The sequence below is a fragment of the Macrosteles quadrilineatus genome, unplaced genomic scaffold (genome assembly GCF_028750875.1).
Source record: "Macrosteles quadrilineatus isolate MER2022 unplaced genomic scaffold, UCM_ALF_1.0 Scaffold_9__3_contigs__length_116548681, whole genome shotgun sequence".
Classification (NCBI taxonomy): domain Eukaryota; kingdom Metazoa; phylum Arthropoda; class Insecta; order Hemiptera; family Cicadellidae; genus Macrosteles; species Macrosteles quadrilineatus.
This window is the reverse complement of record NW_026542602.1, coordinates 44610203-44636030: the sequence shown is the minus strand read 5'-3', so window position 1 is coordinate 44636030 and position 25828 is coordinate 44610203. Positions and strand designations below refer to the sequence as shown.

The window sequence follows — 25828 nt, the reverse complement described above, 5'->3', positions numbered from 1 at the left end:
TTTCAAATAAATTTCTGAGAAAAACCGTCACTGAAGTCAGTCATGGCAGATAAAAGGTTAAGGTGAATCGAACAGTTGTTCATTCACTATATAATCTATGTGCTGTCTTTGCAGAATTTTTTTACTAAATCATTTGTGAACTATATTTTTAACAATTATTACAATCAATCAAATTGTGTTTTATTTTTGTTATGGGATATGTTTCAATTATATATAGATTATTTTGTTATATATCATATACCGTTGCAAAAAATATTTTTATTTTTCTTTTTAGCGAATTTTCCATATAGGAAATAAACTATCACCGTAGGTCTCGTGGTATGACCTAGACCGGGACCACATACATTGTACCAGCAAACCTAAGTACTCACTAAACCTAATGTTATTTAATAAGGATCAACATGTGTTTAAGGGAATCTTTCAGTAGAAATTTGATCAGACAAATAAAAATTTACTTAGTTTGAAGGTTTACTGCGTCAGTATTCAATAAATGTGTTTTTAGTCCTAGTTATTTTTCATGTAAGTCGAAACAATTTTCTGCCAGCAAACACTTTTTATTTCTGTTTAAAAGTAATTTGAATCTGTTGATGTGTATGTAAGAAATATTTTGTGAGATTATTTTTGAAGTAGGTATTGGAATGGATCAAGAAACGTCAATATCGGTATAATCATAGGTAATTAATAATATTAATAGCATTATTAGAAGTGAAAAATATATGTTTTGTTATACTCAAGTACAAATATTGCTAAAGTATTATTTTAATGGGAATTGATTTAGTAAACCTTGGTGTCAAAACTGTCGGATTGTTGATGGTAAATAACTTTATTTGGACACGTTACTAGAACCAGCAAAGCTAAATAACTGGTGAAATAGTAATAATTAATAAAAATACATAACTACAATAATTGTAACCTATAATCTAAGTTATTCTAGAGGTTAAATACCTTATTTTTGCCAACGTAATCCATTGGTCGTCTGGATACCGACCGGTTCCGACACTCAAGGTGTCATTGTCAAGCCTTAAAATAGCCTTGTTTTAAAGACTTCTTGACGACCTCTTAGGAGCGACAACACATCTTTTAAGGCTTAACAGTGACACCTTAAGTGTCGAAACCGGTCGTTATCCAGACGACCAATGGATTTTACATTGGCAACAAAAACGTATTTAACCTCCTATTGTTAAATCCGGAAGGCAACACCACAAAAAAATTATCGAAGGCAGGTGAACTTATCATGCCTTTACACTGTGACTGGAAATATCTGAGAATGCTGTCAAATACTAATAACAAATCAAATTTCAGTAGTTTATTTCACAGATATGGTCCGTGCAGTTGATTAATTTTAATTTATCCCAGTGTCTTTTATAGTTTAAGGGTTTTTCAGAAACCATCGAAAGACTATGTGTTTGAAATCCTGTATTGTTTAGCTAAATTTATTTGAAGATGAACAAATCAAATATTATTCAGATATTCATATTTTAAAATAAATAAAATGATTAAAAACAAAACTTGTTGATCACTAAGGCAACTTATTCCCAGGTTGTTTAAGGTAATTCAGCCAAGTTCATACCAAAATCAGGAAAATTTATTGGTAACTAGGTAAATTTTGAAACCTTCAAGGAGAGTCTATATATTTTTTATTTTATCAGTTTGCCTAACATTTTTCCCGTAAAATTATGGGAACACCAATGTTTACTAAAAGTAAACAAAATGTTAAAAAGATAATACACTAGTACACTAGTATGAAAATAGTATTAATTTTATACCTGAAGTTGTATGTACTTTTTTTGCAAATTTTTCATGGTTATAAGTTAGTTTAAAATTATTGCATTAAACAAAATAAATCCTTATTTATATAAGTTTTAAGTATATTTCGTTGACCTTGTATATATCTCATATGTGAAAAGTTATTTGTAAATAAGCTTAAACTGTATTATTTAAAATACATTTTTCGAATCAAATTACGTTGGACGAAATTATTTTTAAGTATTTCCCCACATTTTTTCAGAACTCTCAGTACAAATCAAGTGTATTATTTACAAAATGTATTGTTGAGAATTGTGTTGTTGAAGTTTGTTAGATCTGTTGTAAATAATCAGAAAACAAAGTACAACATGTAATCTTACAAAAGCCGTGGTTTACACAATAGTTTTATATAGTGGTAAAACGTATCGTTAGTAGCTTATACTATATTGTTACCAATTGCAAATGTGGTTACATTGATATATTTTGGAATATTTTAGTTGTGAAAGAGTTGTACATAGTTTTGTAGAATTTGTAGAAAATAGTATTACTAGGAAACATAGTGTTGTTTTGTTATGATTTATAAGCTTATTGAGGATTTATTTATTTGACATGCATATTATATTGAGTTATAGAACAGTTATTGTGGTAATAAATTACAACAGAGAATTTGTAATATATTTTGAAGTTTTTTTATGTCTGGAAGAAATGTGTGCTGAATAGTGTATCTTTATCTTTTAGTTGCTTCTAAATTATTTTATAGGAGCCTCCTTCAGCGAGAGACTTCTTAACAGAATTCACTATGTAGGCTATAAATACTTTTGCCTTTTTATTGTACAAAAGTCGAATAACAGAAGATCAGTGTATTTGGGTGGTTTTAATCATTACTGTCTATATTTGTTAAGTTCTTGACTTGTACCTTGTTTATAACTTATACCATTCATGCCTTTTTTAATAGTAATACTGAGATTTGTTTAGTCATAGATAGGATTCTTTTGATTGTCAAGTTAATTAAACTAAAGCTGAATATTAAGTTCAAAATATAGCTGAGTGATTCAAACTCCTAAAAATCTTAAATTCCTATTTCAAATTCACTGAAAAAAGTATAAAATCTCTGTCAAACAATATTTAAAAATGATGATGTAACTATAATTTTTTTCAAATGTTGTTTGAAAAAACCTTTGAATATAGTATATTTCTTCACAAGGGCTTAAAGTGACTACTTTCGATCCAAGCTCAAGATTTTCGGAAAATGAGCGATGGTTGAAAAGACACTTTTTGCCCGTATGATGAACTAGCCTATATTTTTTGTCATTTTGCACGATTATTAGAACAAACTATGTTACTAAAATGTTTTTAATTTAAATATAACCTCTCAAAACAACTTCCAACTTGTTTTCAATTAATTGAATTTGCTAATGTATCAGGGATTCAATTGTTTTTTCTACTACGATTGTGTTAGTGTACATTATACTATCGATATGTCAAACTATTTACAATGAGGCAACAATAAGCTACCATCGACACACACTTTCGATTCATACGATTGTCTACAATCTAAATTAACAACTGAGTTAACAACAGCTGATTTTTACTCGCTATGGGCTTAAAACTCTTTTACTCCCTAGAGAGTAAAATGCTACTTTAGACCCGCAACGCATGCATTTAAAATTATTGTTTTTGCTGCAGTATGATGAAAAATTCTTTTTATTGTTAAATTAAGGTAAAACACAGTAAAAAAACATTTCCAGTTTTAAACAACAGTTGAATATTTTAAATAAAATTCCACATGTAGATATAATCAGATTTATTGTCTGTGCTATCACTATTATGGCTCTAGTTTATATTTATTGCACTATATAACAAACAATAAATCAAACTTTATCTGGGGTTATTGAAAATGTCTACACTCACTGTGGGTTATAAAAATGCCTGTTGATAAGTTTTCAGTTCATTGTTTAAATGCTCTATTTATGTTGCAACTAAATGGAGACTAAATAAAATAAAGCAAGGTTTTGTCGTTTTATACTAAATGGAGTAGGTATTGTTTTGATCATCATGAACACATTGTTTATGAATAACACTCCAAAGTTTTTGCAAAAAGATGGGGGGGGGGAGAAATATTTTTGTAAGAGTTAATTATGTTTGGCCTGGAGTAAAATGTGAAAATTAATAGCAATAATAGTCAATTAATCCAAATCTTATAATCAACAGACAGAACATTCTTTAAGGAAACCCTATATTGTTCCAATCAATAAAATAAATCTGTTGCCCTATTATTATGAAAACCCTGATAAATTGAAAATTCGCTCTTTCACTCAATAGTTCAACCTCTTATTATGGCAGAAAAAGGGTAATATTGGTTTACTACTCCTAATTTATTAAAAATACATCACTAAAACAAATCTAGTAAAAACACACTCTTTTTGATGAAATTAATTTAACAAACAAAATTGATGATTAGAGATATTGTATTACATTTAAAGCCAATAGTGTTACAGCGAATGTGGTTTGTCGATTTGATTTTAGCCAATTGAAAGGGGAACAATTCCCTCCTTTATTTCCAATCCTGATTCTGTTTCAGAACAAGCGACGAACCAAAAGCTAGGAAATCGTGAATTTCTTACTTCATTTCTCAATGTATATCATTAAAGATTGATTGGTTATACTAAATTTGTATTGTGGAAATAATAACAATATATTATTAAAAATAAACTAAAACAGTGAGGAGTTAAGGACATTTTATCAGTATTTATTCTCTTATTGTTCTACACTTCTTATTTCAGTGTTTTCAATTTTGACTAATTTTACCATCTCCACAATTAAATAAATTATTCAAACTCTGTCTTCCATTTTTCTTAACCACACAATTTCTAATTACTTAAACTAATTTAATTATTCATGGTCTAAATTATTTTTTTTACTAAATCACAAAAGTTATTTTCCTTTATAGGATACTGGGTGCATCAGTTAAATTATCAGTTAAAAATCAATTCTACAATTAACTTAATTCAATGTTACTCACATTCAAGAGTATATTCACACCAACATTACTGGAATTACTCCTTCAATGAAATTTATTGTGTTCATTTAAAGTTATATTTAGGCAGTTTAAACACAAAGCACATCAGTTTAGTGTCACATTAAGCTGTTTAAATAACTTTTAAACAATGATTTTTCAACAAGAAATCTAAATACTGTACTCATAAAATTCTTGCTCATCATGTTTGTGTGTTTTTTACTATCTGATTCTGACAACTCGGAAAACAAAAATAAATAAACCTAGCAATCATTTCTAATAGTGCAATCATTTACAAAATACAGTGTACTTTAAATTTTTTTTAAATTCTTTGTATTTAAAGCCTTATTATGAAATATTTCGGTCAAAACCCATTGGATGCGGTCATTCGTTGGTACCATCAGTCCTGATCAATTTAAACGATAAGACTTTCTTCACTACCACTCAAGCACATCCATTTCAACCCCAATCACTTTCACTTAAAAAATTATTTGTAATAAAATTTCTCAAAAATCCGTGTAAATATAGGTAAGGAAACATTTATACGTATTAGCGTAAGAACGTAAATGTTGTGCTGTCGTGAATGTGCATCCGCTGTAGCCTAGACAGTTATCTGTACGATAAATGTACAATATTATTGTACTCTGTACAATAAATGTACAATATTGTACTCTGTACAATGAATCAACGGTAGAGTTCCTGTTCAAGCCTAAACTCAATGTCAGATTCAAGATACATCATATTTTGGTAACGTAAGCCTCTACATTGTGTATATGTAAAATAATGTATTGTAATTGTGTGTTATAAAGTGAATAGTTAAGTGATTGTGTTATTTATTTATTGTACCTAAATGTCTAAATTTCAAAATATAATTTTTAATGTTTACAGTCATTTGTTAATATTTTTATTTCACATAAACATGTCATCTTAAGCCTTGCCTAGGGAAGAGTTATAAACATTTTCAAGATGTTTGAACATTCAACAAATGTCGGCCTCGGGATTACCAATGAATACTATTTAAGTGTTTTAATTGCCCAAATACCTTTACTATTGGCATTGGTGGTTCCAAGGGGGAAGGGGCTAAATTGCCCACACCCCTGCAACCCTAAGACCCTGAAAAAATATAAATATATTTCGTCCTAAAAACGTAACGTAGGTTTATGGATAGAGTTGAGAGTTAAATTAAGTTTACACTAATTCAGTATAAGTTGTCGTTCTGGTAAATATCGGCTAGATAATTTATTTGACGCTTTATAAAGTCATCAAACAGCTTTAAAAATACCAAAGCTTTCAGGCCACAGGGGTGGTCATCTTCGAGAGTGAAAATTGAAAAACGTACGTTTTCATGTCCCTGGCCTTTTACTTCGTAGATACTGGATTTGTAGTTTATTATGTGTTTTTATATTGTTTGGGACGGGGGCAACATGTTACACACATCTATGTGGTTTTCTAGGTATTTTTTTCGTATTTTTTAAGTCTCGAAATTCACGACCATGACGTGTCCCAAGGGTACATTTTCCAACTTTCACACTTGTTTTTGCCATATTTTTATGTCATCAACAGGGGCCGGTCAAAGTCGTGCAAGTCAAAAATCATAGTTTTGAGATAAACAGTTTTATTTACAAAATTGTCGTACGTCAAAGTAGTTTGGATTTTGGAGGAAATTTTTTGACACATGGTACAGACCATATGTTAGTACCTCTCTAAATTAGGAATGTACAAAAATAATTGTTTATTTAAAATTTATTAGTGTTTAAAAAAACTTACACCACTTTGCCTTAAATAATTTGTGCATTTTGATATTCATTCTCATTAAAGTATATGTTCACAACAATGGTCTAAGTCAGACTTACACCACTCTGAAAGGGTGACTTAGTTCACTTTTACTTTTAAATATTTGTGCTTGTGAATTTTAAAAAAATAGATGAAAAAATATGACTTACACCATTTTGCTAAAAAAATAAAATGGATCAGAGTAATTGAGTTTAATAAGCAATAAAAGTCAGTATTGTTACAAAGATTTTTTTTTATTAACACAATTTGTTACTAAAATTGTCCTCAAAGTGTTTCATGGAAATGTCCTAAATTATTTTCAATATGTTATATGCCATCGTCCTCTTCGTCGTTCACTTGTTCTAGAGGACCAATGTCGTTCTAGAGGACCAATGTCCTCGACACAATCACTGGTAATAAGCATGATAAATTGGTGGTATGTATGGCAACAGCTCTATCATGTTTTGTTTTAGCGAATTTCCCTATAGGGAAGTAGCTATTACCGTAGGTGGCACGGTAAGACCTAGACCCGGGACCGATTTACTTTTTCATTTTGATGTCCCCAGAGGCCAAAAACACCATTCGTTCAAATTTTCATATATGTATATATATATAGGCCTATATATATATATATATAGACTTATATATATATATATATATATACGTCCGTGAACGCGATAACTTGAGTAATTTTTGTCCGATTTTGATGAAATTTGGTTTAAAGGTGTAAAGCGGGATAAACTTGAGTGAGTTCGCGAACCAGCACGATCGGACCATGGGAACGGGGCTTTACGGGGGGTTTTATGGGGTAAAAATTGGTTTTTCTCACTTTTGACCCTCAAAACACAAAATTTCCCGATTTCTCTTTAGGCCTTTTTAAAGAGCTTAAAAAAACAAATAATTTAGTATGTAAAAGTATTTTTGTTCAATTATTAGTAACGGAGAAAATTTAAAAAATTGTAAATTTAAATATCCCATGTTATTCTTATGGAGAATATTGTCAAATGTTGTAGTTTGCTTGTTTATGGATATATTTTGATCAAACTTGGCAAATTTATTTATTTTGTACTAAGCTATCAATATTTTACTCAAAAACACACTTTATTAGTTTCCTTGTAGCAGCAAACCTAGGTACTCGTTAAACCTAATGTTATTAAAATATATTTAACTGAAAATCAATTCAGACAAATGGAAATTCGCTTAGTCGGTAGGTTTGCTACGGCGGGGGTATTTTCCTTTGTCACTGGTAGAGGTGCTTCATAGAGGCAAGGCTGCTCAATTAGATTAAGAGATACCTGTTCAGAGAGGTTAAGCTTTTTCTTCTTTAGATTTGACCGGACAAGAGAAACACTGTTAAAAGGTACATCTTCTTGTATTGTTTCCTTATAGAACAGTTTGAAAGGTTCTTCCCTTAAAAGCCTTATGGATTGAGTGGACCAACTAAATTTGCCTTTATCCTCATTTTTAGTTCTCTGGGTCACTGCATCACATAGCTCTTTTGCTGATTTAAACTCCTCACGTGTCATAGAAGTTACGTGGAATTTGTTTTTGGAAGTTGTGTGACCAGACCAGCTGTAAGTAACTATTTCCAAACACAGTGGTGTAAGTCAGACTTGGGCCACTTTGCTTACTTCGCATAAGTCATGAGTGAAAATTTAAAAACGTACGTTTTCATGTCCCTGGCCTTTTACTTCGTAGATACTGGATTTGTAGTTTATTATTATGTGTTTTAATATTTTTTGGCACGGGGGCAACATGTTACACACATTTATTTGGTTTTAAATAGGTTCTAGGTATTTTTTTCGTATTTTTAAAGTCTCGAAATTCACGACCATGTCGTGTCCTTAGGGTACATTTTCCAACTTTCATGCTGTTTTTAGACTAATTATTCATGACGAAATATATAAAGCCATATTTTTATGTCATCAATGGTTATTAAACTTACAAAAAAGGAGCATGTTATAATTTTATTGTCATTGCAAACTGACTACCATGACAAAATAAGTCTGTCCCTCGATTTGGCGTCACGACCATTTGGGAAAAATTTTCAACTTTGGAGCACGACAGTGGCAAGCCTGGCGTCGATGGAGTCAGTTGGTTTTAGAGACTAGTTCGGGGTGTACGTCAGGATTGTAGTGCCGGTCGTTTCGAGTTGAAAGGAGGAATTACAAGATTAATAAAGGAAAGATTGTGTTTTTTGTAATTTTGGCATGGACACACCATGAATGACCGTATGTAGTCATTCGATGAAGTAGACATGGTGTTAATTTTTGTATATAAGATATTTCAATTGCTAGATTAACCTCGAAGTCCACTTTGTATCCTCGAACATGGGGTGCAGGGCTACCGCCAGAACAGAGCCAAATAACACGTAATTTCACGACCAAAGTTTCACGACCATCGCAGGTTTTTTCACGACCAATCCAGCCTTATGGATGGAATGGCCTTATGGATGGATGGTGTGTTTGGTCGTGACAATAACTTTAATATAATTGTAAATTGAACAGTTTAGTTCAATGGAAACACATATTTTTATTATAACTAACAGTATAATTGAAGGATTGTTTATAAAGATTTAGATTATTCCAGACGATTCACGACCGTACCGCTTGTCCCTGACCATCACGTTTATGATTTCTATCATAAAAATTTCAAAAATTAAAATATCGTCATATTTCAATGTTTTATACACAAAAGAAGCACACCTCTATACAAACATAACGATTTTTCGGGTCTCAGGTAAGTTTTTTCAGAGTTATACAAACTTAAAAAGATTTTATTGGCTTTTTTTCAATTTTTTTTATTTTTTTCTAGAAAGACCAAATATACCAAAAGCTCAGTGACCTTTTTATTGTATAATATGGTCATAAAAGTAAATTAGTTTATAGCAAAACATAGTTATAAAAATAATATTAACTATTTTTAATATTCATTTAAACGTCCGTCATGGTCGTGACAGGATTTTGTGTTTTTCCACTAAAGATGCTCTTTAATAAAAAAACTACCAAAGATATTGCGTTACCATGGACATTTTATGAAACTTCAAATGTTAATGAAATAAAAAAATAATAAAAGTTTTGAAAAAGGGGAAAAAAATTTGCAAAGTGCTTTTCCTGAAAACGTACGTTTTTAAATTTTCACTCTCATGTGTTTATACCAAAAAAGAGACATAATGTTCTAAGGCATAGTGGAGTAAGTCAGACTTGGATCACTTTGCTTTGAAACAGTTTCATACCAACACAATGTGGAACAGTAAAGTGCTGCCTCCTAGTAACGCTAGAAATGAACTATGACTTAGCTCATTGTGCCAAAAGATGAATCAGTGAACAAGGAATCAAAATATGGACTTGACTCATATTTGCCAAAAATTGACTTACACCACTTTGACTTTGACCGGCCCTGTTATTAAACTTACAAAAAAGGAGCATATTATAATTTTATTGTCATTGCAAACTGACTACCATGACAAAATAAGTCTGTCCCTCGATTTGTTGTCACGATTAGGAAACAGCTTTGGAGAACGACAGTGGCAAGCCTGGCGTCGATTGCGTCAGTTCGTTTTAGAGACTAGGTAGTTCGGGGTTTACGTCAAGTTTGTTGTGCCGGTCGTTTTGTGTTGAAAGAAGTAGTTAAAAGATTGATAAAGGTAAATTTGTGTTTTTTGTAATTTTGGTGTGTCCATGTCCGTACATAGTCATTTGATGAAGTAGACGTGGTGATAATTTTTTTTATATGATTTTTAATTGCTACATTAACCTAGAAGTCCACTTTGTATCCTCGAACATGTGGTGCATTGCTACCGCCAGAACAGAGCCAAATAACACATAATGTCACGACCAAAGTTTCACGACCATCGCAGGTTTTTTCACGACCAATCCAGCCTTGTGGATTATACCGTGTTTGGTTGTGACAATAACTTAAATATCATTGTAAATTGAACAGTTTAGTTCAATTTAAACACATATTTTTATTATAACTAATAGTATAATTTAAGGATTGTTTAGAAATATTTAGATTATTCCAGACAATTCACGACCGTACTGCTTGTCCCTGACCATCACGTTTATGATTTCTATCATAAAAATTTCAAAAATTAAAATATCATCATATTTCAATGTTTTATACACAAAATAAGCACACCTCTATAAAAACATAACGATTTTTCGGGTCTCAGGTAAGTTTTTTAGGAGTTATACAAACTTAAAAGATGTTACTGGCTTTTTTTATTTTTTATATGTTTTTCTAGAAAGACCAAAAACAAAAAAAAGCTTAGTGAGCTGTTTATTGTATAATGGCTATAAAAGTAAATTAATTTATAGCTAAACATAGTTATAAAAATAATATTAACTATTTTTAATATTCAGTTTTGCGTCAGTGATGGTTGTGACAAAATTTCGTGTTTTTCCATCAAAGATGCTCTATTATTAAAAAATCACCAAAATTGGTAACTTAATGAAACTTCAAATGTCAATAAAATAAAAAAAGTTTCAAAAACGGAAAACAAAATTTTAAATATTGTGCTTTTCCTGAAAACGTACGTTTTTAAATTTTCACTCCTGAACACATTTTGTTGTAGGGTGTGGGACACCCCCTTGGTAGCCCCTTGACACGGTCCTAGAACCACCACTGACTAATTGGTAATCCTATTGCTTGCCGTGGCAACTAGTTTCCGCTCACTTTTGAGCCATCAGCATCTATCTATCTATATATTAATAGGCAAGCATGTTTCTTTAAAACCTTTTTTCTCAGCTCGTGTGCATCGCAGGGAAAATCTACGCATACTGTTGGAAAGATATTTTCCTGTAGATGTGCAGAATACCCTTATAAATTAAAATAGGCTCAAAAATATGCACAAAAAATAAATTTAAAATTTTGAAAAGATTTACATGGATCTTATGGTTGCCATATTGGTGACGAAATAACAACGAAATATAAACAGAAAATCGAAACATATAGAAGAAACTCCAATCACATGTTTTATTTACAGTGTGTGGTGAAAATAGAGAAGCAGTCTGAACATTAAATATTTTTGGTCGAGATTCGACCACTGGACGACCTCTAGTTAGGTATTAATTCAAGGACGTTATCCCTTTTTTTTTTTTTTTTTTGTAACAACCAAACTTATTGAAGCCGATGATCAAGGATAGCTGAGCCTGGGCGTCCTTCTAACTGCCTTTCCATAATTAAGGGTTCAACTGGGAATTGTATTGAATAATACCCAAGAGAGGAAGGTCTTGAAAACGTTAAAATTTAGGTACAAAATTGTTAATTTTACATTTTTTTGTATCTTTGATTTGTCAACTTTTTGACAGTAGCTTTTTAAATAAAAAAAAAGGTTAACACAGGGCCCATATAGAGGGTGGGAATATTGCCCCTTTAGCCTAGTATGGACACCCATATGCAGCTAAGACCTGTTTCAAACCAGCAACATCGTTAAATTACATGGAATTTGATTACACCATAGATTAAAGCAGGAGTAGACTTACTGCTCATTTAATCTATTGTGACGGTCAGGCAGTTATTGACCGTATTTTTTAGTGTTATTATGGATAACAGCTCAAAGCCCAGAATTGAATATTGCCGGTAATATTGGCAATCGTGTCGCAACTCCGCTAGCCAGCAGTGTCTTGCAATTTATTTGGGGTTTTGTTGAGTGTCACAAAGAATTGAGTACATCGATTGCTAAATCACGTTCGGTTGTTTGGATCGTGGCATGGAATGCATGGCCTGATTGTTTTGCTGACATGAGGTGTCATCATTCTGTGTGACGTGAGTGGGACCGCCGAACCTGGGGTAGTCAATCAGAGTCGAGATCGAGGTGTCGGTGAGTCGCGGTGATGCGCTACCTCTCCCTTCCCCGCGGTCGGGCATGTCCGTCTACTTTAATACTTTGATACTTTAAGTTCCCCGAACATGTTCAGTTTCAAATAGTTAAATCTAAATTATCTGTATTTTTAATTCATAGTAACTTATTACAAATCATCCTGTAAATTAAACATATAAATTAAGTTCTGAATTCTACTCGGCATTCGATCTTTTTGATCAGTTTCTGCCTTTCCCGTGCGCGGTCGTTACACTATAACCAAATACTATCCTTAAATATACCAGACAAAACTACAAAACTGACTTAACCTATTAGTTTTATTATTTCTTAAATTTGTTTAAGAACTTCAGTATGAGCCATGCTTTGAACAGTTTGCACGTAGACTACTTTCTTATCTAGTCGTCTGTTGTAACATCTACATAATGTTTTTACGTGCGTTTCGTGTTGGGGGATGTCCGTTTTAAATCCCTCAAAGTCCTCAGAGTTTTCCTGGGGAACTCCCTGCTTTATCTAACCCATTAATTGGATGCAATAAACTATAAGCTGAATATGAACTGTTGTATGAATAATATATTTAACCCCTGTATGCTTGCTTGCAAGTTTATAGCAGTGTAAAGGAAATAAAAAGCGAAAGGTGGTTTCTTTCGTACAACGCACGGTCCATTAAAAGTTGATACAGCTAACATACAGGGTGAGTTTTTTAAAGTGATCCAATAGCTAACTTTTTAATTACACGACTTAGCACCACACTTTAAATTTGAAACTTGCTCAATTTTAAGTTTCACTCAAGAATACGATTTCAGATTTTTTCATTGTGGCCGCCATTTTCCAAAATGGCTGCCAACTTTAAAATTTCTTATGGAACACCCTGTATATTATTTTGTTTTTAGATTTTACTCTAAAAAATAAAACATTTTTGTTCTTGAGATTTTTTCAATATCTCTAACGGTTAAGGAGCTACGAGGACTTAAAGTTTTCATACAAAGTTGCATGAATTCTAAAGCATGTTTTAAAACAATGTTAGTTTTAAGTGTTGTTACTGTTAATACTTAACAATTTTTCCTCGTAGCTCCTTAACTATTAGAGATATTGAAAAAATGTCAAGAACAAAAATGTTTTATTTTTTAGAGTAAAATCTAAAAAACAAAATAAAATACAGGGTGTTCCATAAGAAATTTTAAAGTTGGCAGCCATATTGGAAAATGGCGGCCACAATGAAAAAATCTGAAATCGTATTCTTGAGTGAAACTTAAAACTGAGCAAGTTTCAAATTTAAAGTGAGGTGCTAAGTCCTGTAATTAAAAAGTTAGCTATTGGATCACTTTAAAAAACTCACCCTGTATAGTGATTTGATGTAAGATTAAATTACTTATCAATCCCGTAACAGCTCAATATTATGTCAATAATTTTGGACATGTTTCGGTGTTAAAACAACACCAGTCAGCGTCAGGTACTTATGCAGAGTTGATAAGTTTTTAACATAATCAAAAGTTACCACAGCAGTAAACATTTAAATGATTGACGTAATTTTATTGGTACCGTACCGTAGTCCGTAATGTGTTTACCTTTTGACGAATTTAACATTATGATCAACTCTAAAAGTACCTACCTAAAGCTGACTATGGTTCTTATACCGAAACCTATTCTCAATTGTCATATTCTGTTGAGTGGTGTGACGGGAGACGGGGTAGCCTTGTGGATTATACCGTGTTTGGTTGTGACAATAACTTAAATATCATTGTAAATTGAACAGTTTAGTTCAATTTAAACACACATTTTTATTATAACTAATAGTATAAAATTGAAGGATTGTTTAGAAATATTTAGATTATTCCAGACAATTCACGACCGTACTACTTGTCCCTGACCATCACGTTTATGATTTCTATCATAAAAATTTCAAAAATTAAAATATCATATTTCAATGTTTTATACACAAAATAAGCACACCTCTATAAAAACATAACGATTTTTCGGGTTTCAGGTAAGTTTTTTCGGAGTTATACAAACTTAAAAGATTTTATTGGCTTTTTTTAGCTTTTATATTTTTTCTAGATAAACCAAAAAAAAAAAAGCTTAGTGAGCTGTTTATTGTATAATGGCTATAAAAGTAAATTAATTTATAGCTAAACATAGTTATAAAAATAATATTAACTATTTTTAATATTCAGTTTTGTGTCAGTGAAAGTTGTGACAAAATTTCGTGTTTTTCCATCAAAGATGCTCTATTATTAAAAAATCACCAAAGAAATTGCGTTACCATGGTCATTTTATGAAACTTCAAATGTCAATAAAATAAAAAAAATAAAAAAAGTTTCAAAAACGGAAAACAAATTTTAAATGTGCTTTACCTGAAAACGTACGTTTTTAAATTTTCACTCCTGAACACCTTTTCTTGTAGGGTGTGGGACACCCCCTTGGTAGCCCCTTGACATGGTCCTAGAACCACCACTGACTAATTGGTAATCCTATTGCTTGCCGTGGCAACTAGTTTCCGCTCACTTTTGAGCCATCATTAGGTATTAGTTCAAGGACATTATCCCTTTTTCTGAAAACCGTCATATTCCACAATTATTAAACATTGCAAAACAAACACATAACAACACTTATGACTAGAGATCTTTGTGATGTAAACTTAAGGAGTTTACATCTAGACGTAGTTTTTTTATACCTGTAATGTCGAGGCATTTCATGAAAATTAAATGACAGGTGTTATATTATGCTCTATAACTTTATTGGAAAAATTGTTGACCACTGCTTTTTTGGTGTACTCTAAAATTCTAAATCTCAATCAAAATCATTAGACCCATTTTATTTGATTGAGAAGCAGCTTGAAGTTTTTGATTCCTCTTTTAACTTATTACTTTCTTTAGGAAGGTGTCACTAGATGGGGGACACTAAAAAAGGCATATTTTAAACCCGAATAGTGTGAGGTAGGTATAGGATGAGTAGATCACAGACTATACAGTAGACCATTTTATTGTCTGCGGTCTATGGTATGGTAACCCAGACAGCACACTTTCTCCTCAGGACATCCCACGGATATTGCGATAGGATATGCAAGATATCCCATAGTGGTCCTATGGTCAACTTGGGATATCACAGGATATCCACAGGAATGCCTAATGTCCCCGCCCGGGGATGTCCTACGGATAAGCTCACACGCATATCCGTGGGACATCCGAGGTCATCCCAGGGTAGTCCTCAGGACATTCTCAGGACATATGGGACTACTATGGGATGTCTCTGGGATAAAGTGTGGTCTGGGCCTGAACATAAAAAACACAAAATAATATAGATTTAGTATGAAAAGCTTATTATAAGTTTAGTAAATTGATTAAATAGTTAATAAACACAAATTTTGAAGAAAAAAACGAGAAAAAAGTTTTTGGCCCAGACAGGTTTCGAACCTGGTACCTTCGCCTTGTGAGCCTCTTACCTTACCTCCTGAGCTATCTGCGCTTGTTGATTATGGGTGTTTTCAAGTGGTTAAAGAGTAGCCGACAGTTGCAATGGTCGCAATACTTAAAATATTTTTTATACTACAGTATAGGCTATATATGATTCTGCTAATCTATTTAGGCCTCAAGTAGTTGAATTGTTTTTCTGGTAGTTGGAGAGGATACTGGTATTTGAATATAGATTATTTAATCACCATTAGATTAGCACTGTAATAATTGATTGTTATATGATTAAAATTAGTTTTTTGTTGTTTTATTAATTTAAAGTTGGAATTAAATTCACATTTCACACAACTATGATAGAACTCTAGTTTTCCTGAACTCAGTGGTAGTAATATGTCAGTAAAGTAAAGTCAACCCTTGCTAGCCATAGTATTAACAAGACATATTTTCAATCTGGGAAACCTTAAACTTTTAAAATAAATTATAAAACCTCAACGTCTTAATGGGTGGAAATCTTATTTTTAGAAAAAAAAAACTGACCAAAATTATTTGTTAAATAATGAAGAAGGCCCAATTATAAATTCGGAATTACTGAAAATAATTACATCAAGAACAACACTGTAACATATCCAAAATTCAAAAGATTAATTTTTCTAATATTATTTTTTATTTTCCAATATCCTTTAAATCATCTGTTTTAACTTTGTTTAAAATTAATTTATTAAGTAAATATTTACTTTTTGTACTAGTGTAAACACAGCCTGAAGATGGAAACCAAGTTTCTGAAAGCGCTAGTGAGAAAAACAAATTATTATATATTGGCCTTGTTGAACATTAAAATTTAGATATACTGTACATTTCATTAGTGGTAGTATTTTTTTTCTTCAGTTTGTTACCGGGACAATACGGGACATTACAGGATATCCAGTGGATTTTGTACATGTCCCGGGATGTCATGGGACATTCTGGGATATCCTATGGCATTCGTACATATCCCGGGACTTTACAGGATATCCTGAGGTTAACTTACAAATCCCGGGACATTACGGTATATTGTAGGATATCCTGTGGATTTCGTACTCGTCCCGGGATTTTGCGGGATATCCTGAGGATAGCGCACATATCCCGAGACATTCTCAGGACATATGGGACTACTATGGGATGTCCCTGGGATAAAGTGTGCTGTCTGGGAAGATGTATTGTTTAAGGCTTTGTCACTTAAGATCAGCTGTTTATTTAATCAGGACCAAAAATCCAGATCAAGGACAGCTGGGTCCAGTTTGATTCATATTTCTACAGTCTTTACCAGAGTAGCAATTAACTTAATCAGATTGGGACTGGAGTCATGAGTTTTCTTGGATATTATCAATCTTCAAAATAATCCTTATTCAAGCACTGAAGTTAAAGATATAAGGTAGTCGTAGATGAAAACAACTCTGGTAACTAGTAAACATAACTCAATTAGATAGAGTATAAAATATTATTTACTTTTAAGAATCTAGTACCATTGTTTTTATATCCTCAGTTTGAACAAGCTCATCCAAATATCATAATGCTGTACTGATTTGTTTGTATACAATAAAGTTTCGGTATGAAATAACTGCAAGTGCTAGAACTGCCCCAGAGTAAGCTCATCACCCACTACGATCACTTAAAGTCAATATGAAATGGCTGCAAGTCCTAGAACTCACAATAATAGTTGCAAGTCGGATCATCCATGGTGATGATATCACCCACTATGATCACTTCAAGTCATGAAGTGAGAGGTCTGTGTGTAGCTCTGTTGATCACTAATAAGATCGCCTGTTTTTTTTTTTTTTTTTTTTTGTAAGAACCACTTATTGAAGCCGATGATCAAGGATAGCTGAGCCTGGTCGTCCTTCTAACTGCCTTTCCATAATTAAGGGTTCAGCTGGGAATTGTATTGAATAATACCCAAGAGAGGGAGGTCTTGAAAACGTTAAAACTTAGGTACAAAATTGTTAATTTTACATTTTTTTGTATCTTTGATTTGTCAACTTTTTGACCGTAAGCTTTTTTAGGGTGGGAATATTGCCCCCTTAGCCTATTATGGACGCCCATATGGGGAACGCGCCAAGGCGCCACCACGTCAACCCGCCACCAAGTCAACCCGCCATCAAAAAGAAGAAGAAGTTTTAGGTGGTGGGTTGACGTGGTGGCTCGTTGTCGGGGTGGCACGTTGACTCTAGCGGGCACGACAACCCGCCACCTCGGAAAAATGTGTGGTGGCGGGTTGTCGAGGTGGCACGTTGTCCTGGTGGTGCTTAGACGTGTTCATACACGTCAACCAGCCACCTCTTTAGTGTGGTGGCGGGTTGACGTGGTGGCTGGTTGACGTCTACGTGCGAGGTGGCGGGTTGACGATACCGAACATTGAGCGTACTCGACAACCCGCCACCTTATAAAATAGTGATGGTGGGTTGACGTGGTGGCACGTTGTCTCTTACATGCGAGGTGGTGGGTTGACGAGAGTTAACATGGGGCGTACACGACAACCCGCCATCTTTGTTGGCAAAAGCCGCTGTTGTCTGTGTATTATAAAATGCATAACTTTTTGCAGTTTACCTGGACATGTGTTATCTAGTTAAATGTTAAGTTAACTAGACATTAGTTATTGTGAATTCATTACTTTTCGAATCGTTTTCCTAAAAAGATCTGCCATAGAAATAAAGTACATGCGCATCCACGCAAGACAATTTTTCCTTTTAATCAACGGTTATTGTTAAAAAAAATTGTAAGATTAACTCACTACAAATTAACGAGGGTCATTCTAGAATTAAAATAACAATATTTTGTTATGTTTTCGCATATTTTTATTGAAGACAAAAACATGAAACTTTAAAACAATTTTGAAAAATAAGTTATTGGTTTCTTAGGATTTTTTGTTGGTGATACCTAATACCCATACTTATTTTCTTTTTCAGCATTATGACAATGAATTACAAAATAAGTTACCTAACAACTTCATTAATTAATTGTAATTCACGTGTGTATGGCCTAAACAAAAATGATGAAAATGTATTGTTCGGTTATAATTTCTCTTAAACCCGTATTGTGGTGAAAATAATAATACATTCAACCAAAAACATAAAACAAAATATACATCGTTGATACAGAGTACAACAGACTAAAATGTACTTTGTGTGGAGCGCGCACCTGTTTTTCTATTTAGAAGAATTTGAGAAAGGATACAGAACTAGAAGACTCGACCCAACCGGTAACGCACTTTGACCTCTGAGTCAAGGGTATTGCCCAGAGAAGTTTATACCAGACAGATATATTCCAAAAAAACTCATTAGGAGATATCTTAAACCAAGATTTCTATTGAATTTATCATGTTCTGCTTGAAATTCCATTTCATGCTTCAGGAAATACCGTACTGTTACTTTAGTACTATTTGGAGGCCACTTGTTTTCTAGAGGGATTTTTTTACCTAAGGCCAAAAATAACCACATAATTAGAAAGAACATACTTTACTTACTGTCCAAATTTGACATGGTTGCAATTGCAATTAGCGGTTTTTGAGTTCTGCTTCCCAGAAGGCAAGATTGAGTTGAATGGTCACCGTCCCTAGCTGCCACATGAACTCCGCTGGAGTATGTATACTGCGCGCTGTGGCGGTTATGTTAGGTTGGGTTTCCTCGTTTCGATATGAATCGAACGATACACCATGAGTGACGATACCTAAGATACAGGTGATGCACGCGCTCCGGCCATTGGTCAAAAACGACCTGACCTTGGGCTACTTGGAGGGGATTTGGCGATGGTATCACTCATCTGGCATCATTCCATTCATAACGAAACTAAGAAAGTGCTACAAACATATTTATAACCCAACCTAAGATAACCGCCGCAGCACGCCGTATAAGGGTGGCCTCCGGATAATATCAAAGTACCATTAATACCGTACTCTTGGTACAATGGGTTCGGGCATTCCACTAATGTACTGTTGAAAATTGTATGAAATAATTTATTCATATTTAACAAAAGTATCTTTACTAACTAAACAAAATCTTTGTCTGTGTACAACTTGTAAACAAATCAAATATAAACAATAACAATAATCACATAATAATGACATCTGTCTATCCATCTATCATCTAATAAATCTATCTATACTATTATAAAGAAAAGGTGGTGTATGTGTGTTTGTATGAGATAAACTATAAGCTACTGAACCGATTGGACTCAAAATGGACAAAAATCAAGCTACCGCTCCGAGGATTAGAACTACCCCCCCCCCTTCGATATTGAACTAGTATCTGCTCCACGGGCTTTCAAAATTCTGAGGTGAGGGATTTTTAACTTATTTAATACGCAAGCAGGTTTTTCTTTGACATTTACTCCTTCAAAACTACTAAGCCGGTTGGCATGGTTTTGGTGTCATTTGTATTTCTCCATAAGATTCATGGGAAACAGACATTGTTATGTAACTCCAGCTGTTGTCAGAAATTAAAAATGAATTAATTTGTAAAACTATAGTTTTATCAACAGCAGAATATTAGTTTGGTTCTCTTTTGTGACTACTATTTGAAATGAAAACAGTATTTGGGTTGGAAATTAAAGGACAATCGTGATCTCGCAACTAAGGGAAATTGAACTGACCTGAGTGACCCGACACCCCAATACCTGGAATTGATTAGAAAGAAAAATCTAAGAAATTTCAGATTAAGCCCATTCGTAGAAAAGTGCGAGGGGATTAACGAGACCTTTAAAAGTTCCCAGTACTGACTGTTATGGGTTTGTTTATATTAAACAATCGGCCAAATACTTTGCACCAGGTGTCCACGTCACATTTTACTACATGCATTTCGTTCACCTTTCCCAGTAATAATTCGTGGTTCGTTTCTGATTTTTTAATAATGAGGCATATTGTGCTATTGTTCTAATACATACGAGAGATATTCAAAAAGGCAAGAAGGAGAAACAAGTTTTGAGGTAATAACAAGCCTATATTTTTATCAGGAAAATGTTATCATCATGCCAAATTTTAGCCTAATCCCAATGTGCCCAATGAATTGTTCTTGAGTGATTGAACCCCAAACAAACACACAAACTTTCATTTGTAATATTAGTATAGTAGCACTGTACTTCAACGTATGAATCAGGCCGTAGCTTGAAATAAACACTTAGGCCAGTTACATTTTTACCATCCAAATCTATTTACTTATTTAATACGCAAGCAGGATTTTTGTGACACTACTCCTCCGAAACTACTGAACCGATTGACATGTTTTTGGTGTCATTGGAAAAAGCGTAACGTGTAGTTGTGCAGGAAACTTTCTTTTTAGGGAAACAATTAGTGAGCGAGGCCCTGGGGCCCTTTAAAGTTTCGTATTTCTCCATAAGATTAACATGGGAAACAAACATTGTTATGAAACTACAGCTGTTGTCGGAAATGCTGTTCTGCTATTTAATTTAATTTGTTTACAAGGAGAATTGTTTATTGGTGCAATGTGGTCAATGAATTATACTTTTGCATATATTTTAAATGCTATACACTATATAAAATGATAGTACTGTAATACATTAACAGATCTTTATTTAAAAAAAATCAATAAGCAGGATTGAGCTTTTGCCTATATGTTTCCTGGTAAGTGTGTTGTAACTGTTTCTCATAGTACATTATAGTATCTTAAAGTAAAACCGAATTATTCTTTTCTGCATTCTCACCCCGTAGCGAAGCACGGGCAGAGCAACTAGTGTAATATTAATCCGCCAAACAGCGTTGATCAATTATTAAACGGAGGTAAATGGTACCAAAAGTCATTATCTTGCGAAAACCCCCTTTTTTACAAAAATCAGGTTAACAAAAATAAAGGACTTTGGCTTTGACTTTTTTCAGGTTATAATTCTAAGTCAAATTTGTATCTAATCGTATAATGAAACTGCTTGATGCGTAATTAATGTTCAAATGAATCAGTAATATTATTTTAACCTATGAATATACGATATACTGCACATAGTGAAAATTGTTTAGTCGAGGATACATTTACACATAAACATCATAATTGTTTAAATATTTAATTGGCCAACACGAATGTTGTGATTATTGTTTTGAAACTGCTACACATCCGATCCATGCATCCGATCATCAAGTTTAAGGTGTCGTTGGATAGGTCGTGACATGTAAATTTGCCATAAAACAAAACACATTTGAAATTCCATCAGGGCTCTGCCCCAGTGGCCTTCAGCCAATTGAAAGCGTCAATATACGTGATTCAATTTATTTCATATCACGGACGATTACTTGATATCAAACATTATAAATTACAAAATAAATGTAAAAATAAACGGTATCAGCATTCTGAAACATACTTTCTCCCATAAGCTTGTTAACATCCTATATCATGGGAAAGCGGCGATAGTAGGCCTATAGTTCAAAATCACAAAAGCTGAAATAACTGTTGGACCATAATTGTTACAGCAATGGGGTGTTGTACTATTTTTTTAAAACATCATTTGTTTATGTCTATAATCCATACCGGGTCTCTTCTAGTATTCGTGGTCTAATCACAGAATACCGATAATGGCGATAATTTCACCCAATTGAACCCATTTGAATTCAAGTGAATACAATTTTCTTTGCGTCTTGCTTTCGCAATCACCATTATATGGCACAAGACTATCCCTGACTATCGCCGGTTTAAATTTATAAAATGCATGCTTTTCACGCGTATGTTGCGTGCGCACGTGGTGGTAAGTGCGCATATAAACTTATATATTTATACGCCTAATGAAAAAAAAAATTGTTTATTCACTGGCAATTAAGTAAAATAAATATTCTATTTTTGTTTTTGATATACGTTTTTATCATCTCATATTAATACGCGAGAGCTGTGTTTTGTGAACACTACTCCTCCCTTATTTGTGGACAAATTTAAACGTTTAAGGTGTTTAAGAATTCGGACCAATTCGTAGTTTTGCATTAAGGTTTTAGAATTTAAAAGTTCCTACCCTTAAGGGCGTGAGACCTTTTCAAATGTCGGGTTTTCACCATGTTAATAATTGTATTACCTATCAATCTTTCTTCCGAAAATAAACTAAAATTTCCAGAAATGATATTTAAGAGTTAGGTACATTAACTTTCTCTAAATTAACTGAATCAAAGTACAATATATTTAATGCTACAGAATATAAATCCAACCGATTTACGACAAGAGTGCATGGTGGCGGGTTGTCAAGGTGGCACGTTGTCGCCTATGAGCGAGGTGGCGCGTTGACGGCACCGAACACTGGGCGTACACGTCAACCCGCCACCTCGTAAAAGAGTGGTGGCGGGTTGACGTGGTGGCACGTTGTCACCTACGTGCGAGGTGGCGGGTTGCCGACATCGAACATGGAGCTTCACGACAACCCGCCACCTCTGATAAAAACTGGTGTTGGCGGGTTATCGTGGTGGCATGTTGTCGTGGTGGCTCATTGACTTGAGTGTGTACGACAACCCACCACCTCGGAAAATTGTGTGGTGGTGGGTTGTCGTGGTGGCCTGTTGTCGAGGTGGCGGGTTGACCTGTACGTACACGTCAACCCACCACCTCGGTTTTTTTGTGGTGGCGGGTTGACGCCTCTGACCAAAACACCGAGGTGGCGGTTTGACGTGGTGGCGCATTGACAGCGACCCCCCATATGCAGCTGAGACCCGTTTCAAACCAGCAACATCGTTAAATTACATGGAATTTGATTACACCATAGATTAAAGGAGTAGACTACTGCTCATTTAATCTATTGTGACGGTCAGGCAGTTATTGACAGTATTTCTTAGTGTCATTATGGATAACAGCCCAAAGCACAGAATTGGATATTGCCGGTAATATTGGCAATCGTGTCGCAACTCCGCTAGCCAGCAGTGTCTTGCAATTTATTTGGGGTTTTGTTGAGTGTCACAAAGTATTGAGTACATCGATTGCTACATCACGTTCGGTTGTTTGGATCGTGGCATGGAATGCATGGCCTGATTGTTTTGCTGACATGAGGTGTAATCATTCTGTGTGACGTGTGGGACCGCCGAACCTGGGGTAGTCAATCAGAGTCGAGATCGAGGTGTCGGTGAGTCGCGGTGATGTACTACAGTACCTTTCCCTTCCCAGCGGTCGGGCATGTCCGTCTATTTTAATACTTTGATACTTTAAGTTCCCCGAACATGTTCAGTTTCAAATAGTTAAATCTAAATTATCTGTATTTTAAATTCATAGTAACTTATTACAAATCATATCCTGTAAATTTAACATATAAATTAAGTTCTGAATTCTACTCGGCATTCGATCTTTGAGTTTCTGCCCTTCCCGTGTGCGGTCGTTACACTATAACCAAATCCTATCCTTAAATATACCAGACAAAACTACAAAAGATATTTTCTACTGACTTCAACCTATTAGTTTTATTGTTTCTTAAATTTGTTTAAGAACTTCAGTATGAGCCATATGCTTTGAACAGTTTGCACGTAGACTACTTTCTTATCTAGTCGTCTGTTGTAACATCTACATCATGTTTTTACGTGCGTTTCGTGTTGGGGGATGTCTGTTTTAAATCCCTCAAAGTCCTCAGAGTTTTCCTGGGGAACTCCCTGATTTATCTAACCTATTAATTGGATGCAATAAACTATAAGCTGAATATGAACTGTTGTATGAATAATATATTTAACCCCCTGTATGCTTGCTTGCAAGTTTATAGCAGTGTAAAGGAAATAAAAAGGGAAAGGGGGTTTCTTTCGTACAACGCACGGTCCATTAAAAGTTGATACAGCTATAGTGATAAGATTAAATTACTTAGGAAATCCCGTCACAGCTCAATATTATGTCAATTTTGGACATGTTTCGGTGTTAAAACAACACCAGTCAGCGTCAGGTACTTATGTAGAGTTAATAAGTTTTTAACATAATCAAAAGCTACCACAGCAGTAAACATTTAAATGATTGACGTAATTTTATTGGTACCGTACCGTAATGTGTTTACCTTTTGACGAATTCAACATTATGATCAACTCTAAAAGTACCTACCTAAAGCTTACTATGGTTCTTTTATACCGAAACCTATTCTCAATTGTCATATTCTGTTGAGCGGTGTGATGGGAGACGGGGTAGCCGTGAGTCTTACATTGTGTCCAACAGCTCAGGGGTTACAACCATGGATTTTAAAGTGATTAATATACATGTAAAACAATTTTTTCCAAATAATTTATTTACAATAATGTTGCAGTTATTGTATTAGGTACAAAAATCTCAACTTTACTGTCAACATGTCGCTTAATCAATGTGGCTTATTATCTATTGCATGACATTTGTTGACTCTAATAGCTGAAAAAGAGTTTTTTGTCAGTTTGTCCTATTCAAAGATTTATCTTGTTACTTGCCACTCATGTATTTATTGATTGTAAAAACGGTGTTTACCGTTTGAATAAATAAATAAACATATAGTATGTTGTAGCGTAGCCCACAAGAAACAAAAAAGGTTCAACCCCTCCGTTTTGATTAAGATGGCAGTGGCAAATCTTCAGTTTTTACAAATGGCCTCCCGTGGGCTTGTGTGATTTTCGTTGAACGGTTTATTTACGTTTCGTGATTATTAAAATTTTCTTTGCTTTTGCATTAAATTATGGCTTCAAATCAACAGTTTTGTTTAAGATGGAACAATCATCAAAGTACTCTAATATCCGTGTTCGATCATTTACTGGAAAGTGGTACACTCGTGGATTGCACTCTAGCTGCTGAGGGTCAGTTTTTGAAGGCCCATAAAGTTGTTTTGTCGGCATGTAGTCCATATCTTGAGGTAATTATTGCTCATTTATAGTTAAAAATTACGCCATCGTATGCCTAGGGCATTAGCATACTTCCAAATATCAGAGCGGTTTGTCCAACCATGCCTTGCAACACAATAACATCCACATTCCTGAGTGTAGGTCAACAGCCTCTTCCACAAACAAAAGTAGGCTACCCTGAGGTTTCATACAAGAACCATTATAGAATGTAAATAAACAGACATATTAGTGACATCTAGTTCTCTGATTGATGAATCCAGGTCAACAAATGTTATTGTATGGATATG

General features: G+C 33.8%; 1 protein-coding gene across 5 annotated transcripts in view; it reads left to right on the top strand.

Annotated features, from left to right (window-relative positions):
- The first annotated feature begins 25292 nt into the window (after positions 1-25292).
- The window catches only part of LOC129002925 (longitudinals lacking protein, isoforms A/B/D/L-like), a 111144-nt gene continuing 110608 nt past the window's right edge, over positions 25293-25828 (top strand). For all 5 annotated transcript variants that reach the window (XM_054431049.1, XM_054431050.1, XM_054431051.1 and 2 more), the window contains exon 1: positions 25293-25552. In XM_054431049.1, coding sequence (XP_054287024.1) covers positions 25379-25552 — 174 coding nt within the window. In that variant the 5' untranslated portion in view covers positions 25293-25378. The remainder of the gene's footprint in view (positions 25553-25828) is intronic.